The sequence below is a fragment of the Austrofundulus limnaeus genome, unplaced genomic scaffold, assembly GCF_001266775.1.
Source record: "Austrofundulus limnaeus strain Quisiro unplaced genomic scaffold, Austrofundulus_limnaeus-1.0 Scaffold1879, whole genome shotgun sequence".
NCBI lineage: Eukaryota > Metazoa > Chordata > Actinopteri > Cyprinodontiformes > Rivulidae > Austrofundulus > Austrofundulus limnaeus.
In genome coordinates, this window is record NW_013954281.1 from 10034 (window position 1) to 16507 (window position 6474).

Genomic DNA, 6474 nt, shown 5'->3' on the forward strand with positions numbered 1-6474 from the left:
GGTCTTTTAAAAAGAAAAAAAGTCAATTTTATGACTCAAACTAACACATTTCTTCACTCTGTTCATCTGTTCCAGGTGCCTATCACAAGCACTGACTTGGGCTCCAAACCCAGTGTGGACGTGCTGTTAGTCCTTTGTCCTGTTTTTTATTTTTTTATGTTTTGTTCTATTTATTTACCATATTTCTTTTTGACCATTCATATTTTTTGACCAAAATCATAGAGACAATCTAATGAGTTTTGGATTTTTATTATTTTTTTAATTTTTATGTTTTAAATCTTCCAAAGTTGGCCAGTATGTCAGGTGTGTTGGGTCTCAGAGTGCTGTAACAGTACTTTTCTATTTGAATTACGTCATTTTTAGTTTTATTAAGCGACCTGACGTTAGCACTAGCCAAAGGACCAGTGTTGGGAGACCAACTCCCACGGTTTCATCAATGCTGTTGGGAGTAAATGAAGTGACTTTTTACCTTGCTGTGGTCATCATGTGCTGATGTTTGTCCCGTCTGTGGATCGTGCCATCATGAGGGCAACAAGCAGGCTCTTCTCCATGTGCCACACAGCCTGTGACTTTGAAAAAAAAAACCATTTCTATTGCTGTAGTTTACTTAAAGAAGCAAAAAATAATAATGTAAAATAAAAAAACAAGCTTTTATCTTGGTGCTGGCAGTTCTGGCTTTGATCAAATTTTGTGGAGCTTTTTGATGATCCATGAACATTACCTGGCTCTTGGCTGTCGTCTTCTGCTTATTCATGGGGCGGGGTTTATTTYTATTTTATTTTTATTTTTTAGCCTCATTACCCTTACCTGAAAGTAGTTTGGCTCTGTACGAAGCACTGTTTCTCTGTGCATGCTTACTGAGAGAGTACAACTGTGTACACGCATTTCAGATCTATACTGAATCTAGCTCCCACTTACCGTAATACTCAGAAAGGGCTAAAGCCACGAAAAGCCAATTCTCTTTGTAATTGAACAAAATATCTACTTGTTCATATTCTCTTACTGTACAAAATGTCTCTTCTGCAACTGTATCATATCAGCTCAGCTTCATATTTACAGTCCAAAACTGAACTGCATGTATGTTGCTTGTATGCTTGAATATTTGCCTTTTTATTTTTAATTTTTTTATGCTGTCAAATTTATGTGAAATCAATGTGGAAAATATTAATTATCTCCTTTGTCTCAAAATGATGTGTTCTAGTAGTTATCTCTGTTCACAAAGGGACCTTTTATATTTATTTTTATACTGTATTTTGACTTCCATGTCATTGTTCTAATCTCATTCCATGAGCTTTGCCAATGTCACATCAAACTTAAACGGCAGCGTCACTTCCTGCCTGCAGAAAAGACAAACATTTACACAATACAGCACAAGTGGGTTTGGATGAATGGGTCCCATTTCTGCACAAATGGACCTATTCTGTTTTTACGACTCCAAAAATTTTATTTATTTTATTTATTTTTATTTCTAGTAAGTCAAATGAGAAGCACATGTAATCTTTTTAGTTACCATGATTCGTTCTTTAAATACTCTGTGCTGCTTCAGTTTTTTTTTTTAAACCTAATGTTGCCAAAATGGTGAGTCGGCAAAGTCAGTTTTCTTTATCCAAGTATGAAATGTTTGTGTCGTGGAGGACAAACCCAGATGTTTCATTGAAAGATTATGTGCTGATTGTTGACTGAAAAAGATGTGTGCCATATGTTAATACTGACCAGACGCCTGAAAAGGACAAAAATGTAAAGTTGTGGTTGTAGCAAAGCTGCCATTCTCACTGTTATGACTCCTTTTTTGTGTTCTTTGAAGAGAGCTCCACCTTGTGGACACCAGGATGGTTGGACATGTATGTATTCAAACTGAAGATCTTTGTGGATGTTGTGAATCAGGGATTTGAGCGTTGTCCACATCAAGTTTCAAAATCTATATTCTAGGGCTTGTATGCAATCTATTGATTATGAGTTGTCATTTTGGGATCTGCTGTATCAGAAAATTAGTTTGAGTTGCATTGGTTTCCTTTTGGAGCTCCTGAAAGTATATTAAAGTGCATCAGCATTTCCACTGAATAAAGTGTACAGAGTGAATCATTGAAACATAACATTAACATTTGTTGTAACATTTATTCTGTTTTATCAGACTGAATAAGAAACTCTAAAATGTTCAAACACGAATTCTATGAAAACCTCCTAAATCTAACGTTAAAAAAATGTTTTAATTGTCCAATAATTAATTTTATATTTATGCAAGACCATGTATGATGAATGGCAGTATAAAGTTCGTTGCACTTTTTATAGCATTAAATAAAATGGTGATGTAGAATAAATATTTTTTGTTAATGGAGAGGAAAAGACTTTTGTCCTCGAGTGTGTTGCTCCAGCGTAAACTGATTTCTTTAACCACTTTGACCTTTTACACACAGTTTAAGCGTTTTGTCCTTATCTGTTTCAAACTCAACATGTTTTCATTGATCTGACAGAACAAACTGAATTTCCCTTTTTCTATTTCTGACACATGGTATCCTCAGAAACTTGACTAATAGCTCATAAAAAACATTTCCACATCCACTAAACAATTAAAACCACAAGCATTTGAATCAGAAACTGAACTTGAAAAATGGCATCAGCTTGAATCTCTTTACATTGGAACAAATCTGCAAAAATGTTTTGATCCTCTTTTTATTTTTTTATTGCTTTTTAGAAATGAATGTCAAAGCAAATGCCAAAATATGTTGTAAAGTCTGATTTTGAGAAAATCTGCTCAAGTTAAGTCAATTTTTTTGTTTTATATGAGTAGTGTGGAAAAAAATGAGTGGGTAATCAAAAAAACTAGCATTCAAAAACAAGTCATGTAAGTAAAAATATTTTTTGTAATTAAAAACCTAAGATTTCTTGACAGTGGAACCAAAAAAATCCATCCTGTGCACAATAACAAAACAGATCTCTTCACTAAAACCTCAGAAAATTTGCTCTTGTTTTATTTTAGTAGCATGAATCTCTGCACGGGTAATTGTCAATGTGTGGATTTATTCGTTACACTTTTTTAAAGAGTGATGTGCTGTTTACAAAAAAAAAACAATGGGGCGTAGAATATTTTCTTTTCTGTTCCATCCTATCTCTGAAACATCAGTTACTGTATCTGATTAACCCATTTATTCACATTTTTTCCCTGCAAAATAACTGCATGCATTTCATTCCTTAGAGCTCCCGAACAAATAATATTTATGAAATTTTTCATTTTATGTTGATTGTATTAGTGAAAATGTAGGTTTTGTACTCGGCAACAATTGTTGCCGGTGGGAAACAACATAGTCTAAACAGGCACAAATCTTTTATTCTGACCTTTTTACACACATGAAAAATATAATATATGCATAATATATTATAACAAGGCATGGGTACAAGTTCAACGGTAGGAATCACTGTGATGTAGCACAGTGTTTTTCAAAGTTGGGGCCACAGCCCCCTGGTGGGTCGCCAGGGAGCATTATGGGGTCCTCAGAAAGCTGGAGAGGATGATAAGGGGAAAAAAGACAAAAGCCTAATGAATATTTTTTAATTATAAAATTGAGTCTGTTTTTCAACCATTATAATTTTTAAAAATATATTGAAAAGTTAGGAGAGCAATTTCATTTCATTTGTTCCGTTCTTATTGCTGGTTATTCAGTGGGATTGTAATAGTGTTCAACACATTTTAGTTAATAAAATTTTAATGCTAAGCATATATAATACTTGCAAATGATTAAAAAAAACATTTTAACATTTTACGTATATTGTGACATTATTTGTAGGTTTGCCAACGGGGTCCCCAGCCAAATGCTAATGCTGTTTGAGGGGCTATGGCATTGAAAGGTTTGGGACCCCCTGATGTAACACATCATTTCAGGGTTCTTTCAGGTCTAAAAAATCTAAAACATCTGATGGTTTTAAGCTGAGTGGGAAAAAACTATAAGATAAATAAAACAAACAGCCAAACCTTTGACAGCTTAGCTCTGTCTACGTGTTATGCTAGCACTCACTCTTCACATGATTAAAAGATGCATGCAGGCATAAAATTCTCAATATATCTCAGCAGAAGACTCTTTAAAGAATATATGAACAAAATATTTCAATTATATGTGTTTATTAAGATAGTTACTCTCTCCCCTTTGTACCAGTTGAGACTGTAGATATTTCCCTTGAGCAGGGCAGGCAGGAAGTCAAGGGGTGTAGTTATGTGGCCATTCACACTAACTACATGAAATTGATATAACTAAGAGTGGACAACCTATTATTTTGTTGTAAAACTTAAATTAGCTGCCCAAAGCCAAAATAACACTTTCAGAGCTTCTAGAACAAAATGTCTGGCAGCAATTGTCGCCGGTGGGATTAAACGGGTTAAGTCACACAAGTGTTAGCTTTATTTTGATCCCATTATTAAAGTAGTGGTTGTAAATGCTGAGACGTGCTCAGTTACTTTTTGGAATGTTGTTTCAAACACAAACTTCAAGGAAAGCCCTTGAGGCTGAAGCGTCCAACCCTGGTCCTCTTGAGGCCACTATAATCCTGCATGTTTTGGATAGTTCTCTGCTCAAACACACCTGATTTGTATGATTGGGTGATTAGCAGGACTCTGTAGAACCTGATGACCTGCTGAAAAGAAGAAAAACAACTAAAACATGCAAGATAGTGACCTCAATAAATTGTCCCATACACTGCCACCTATTGGCCAAAAAGTGAGCAACACATTTTCCACCTCTCAAATGCAGTGGAATAAATAACTTACCAGTTCTTCATTAGCAGAAGGTTATTAGAATTAAAAACATTTTAAAGTCAGGTTGCTTGTAAAGTGTTAATATAGTTGATAACGTTACATGTATTGTTTCCATTATGGGCAGAAATTGCAGTTACCAGATTCAAATGATCATTTTTGGTAGCATCAGCCAGTGTTGCCCTATAACATAACAGAGAAGCAAAAGCCCTACAGGGGAACATTACTATAAAATATTGGTGAAGATGAATGGCTGCCAGAATATAGTTAAAGAAAGGAGTAGTGAGGAGGTGCACAGACAGACAGACTAAAAGCTGATGTGACCGGTCAAAGAAAAGAGAAAAATGATGAATCTGACAGATTTAGGATACTCTAGTTTATAAAAATGTGCACATCATAAATATTTCTCCACTGAAAAAACACTCTGCGTCACACTCGTAAATTAGTGGGCTTCAAGTAAAGTTGGGAAAGTATGTGGGTTTTTTTAACAATGTTTGGAGATGTTTTGTTATTTTGCAGTCTGAAAATCTTGGAAAATTTCAAAAGAAAGTTTAAAAGGGATGAGGTAATGGGTGAAGAACAGAAAGATGAAACTGACTGAAACTTTTAAATGAACTGAACGATGTTCACAGGAGTTGAAAGGTTGAAAATTATTTATTAAGGCTTCATAGACAAAACACATAAATAGACATAAGAAACCAATTCAAATTTAAATAGAAGACTCTTGAGTTAAAGTGCAAACATTCAGGGGTTAATGCACAGCAATAATTCAAACTTAGACATACACACCAATGAGAAAATTACTTTATTTCATAATTGGGTCAAAATACCACTAAGTCCCAATGCAGGGTTCACTATCTTCTCWGTGAATTTTGTGTGCAACTATTTCCTTGTATGACCGGCCTACCGTCAGCTGCAATTAGGTCACGCTTTTCTTCCTCCTGACACTATTTTTAATTAATTCTGACACCTCCGAAAGAAAGTACAGAGCTACACCCATCAGCCGAGAACGGATGAGTGGAGCTGGTTCACCAGCATACCTGACATACTGGAGGTTTGCGTGCATGTGGTAACACCACTGCCGTGCCCTCCTGTGGAATATGACAACTGAACTGAACTTAGGCGAGTTACAAATCTCCTCTTACACTAAAATGGCCAATGATGTTGGGATTACGACAGGAYATTTGATAGAAAATACCGGTTAGAGTTTGGATTCACGATGAGGCCTACTAACGTGTGCCTGCTTTCTTGAGGTTTCCAGGTTTTGTTTCCAGGATTTGTTTTATTTTTTTWAAAAAAAGTGCTGCTCGGCACAAAGACACGAAAAGAAGAGCTGTTCGCACCTCATGCTGAAGACTCCACTCAGAAACTCATCCCAAACCCTCTGGCTCTCCTGCTCCGGCCTTGGATGCACATTACTCACATGACCAGAAACAATGACTGAAATTTTAAGGCTCATGAAATTCCCAGGCAAAGTTTCTAGCTGTGTGGATAACACAAACGCCGTGGAACTGAACCGACCCCTGCGAAAAGAAAAAAAAGAGTTAACAACAAAAAAAAAAAACAGTCACATTACTCAGGCACAGGAGTGTGTCCACTTCCCTTTTCCTTTAAAACAAATAGGAGAAACTATGTGGAAGCCCAAACAAATATTTATTCAAGCTCAAACTCGTTACCTATGTGTGTGTGTGTGTGTGTGTGTGTGTGTGTGTGTGTGTGTGTGTGTGTGTGTG

The 6474-nt window shown here is 35.8% G+C and overlaps 1 protein-coding gene across 2 annotated transcripts in view; it reads left to right on the plus strand.

The window, feature by feature from the left end:
- The window catches only part of LOC106536572 (coiled-coil domain-containing protein 50), a gene marked incomplete at its 5' end in the record, with an annotated part of 11934 nt that extends 9835 nt beyond the window's left edge, over positions 1–2099 (plus strand). For both annotated transcript variants that reach the window (XM_014033876.1, XM_014033877.1), the window contains 1 exon segment: positions 76–2099. In XM_014033876.1, coding sequence (XP_013889330.1) covers positions 76–95 — 20 coding nt within the window.
- Between the last annotated feature and the right edge of the window lie 4375 nt (positions 2100–6474).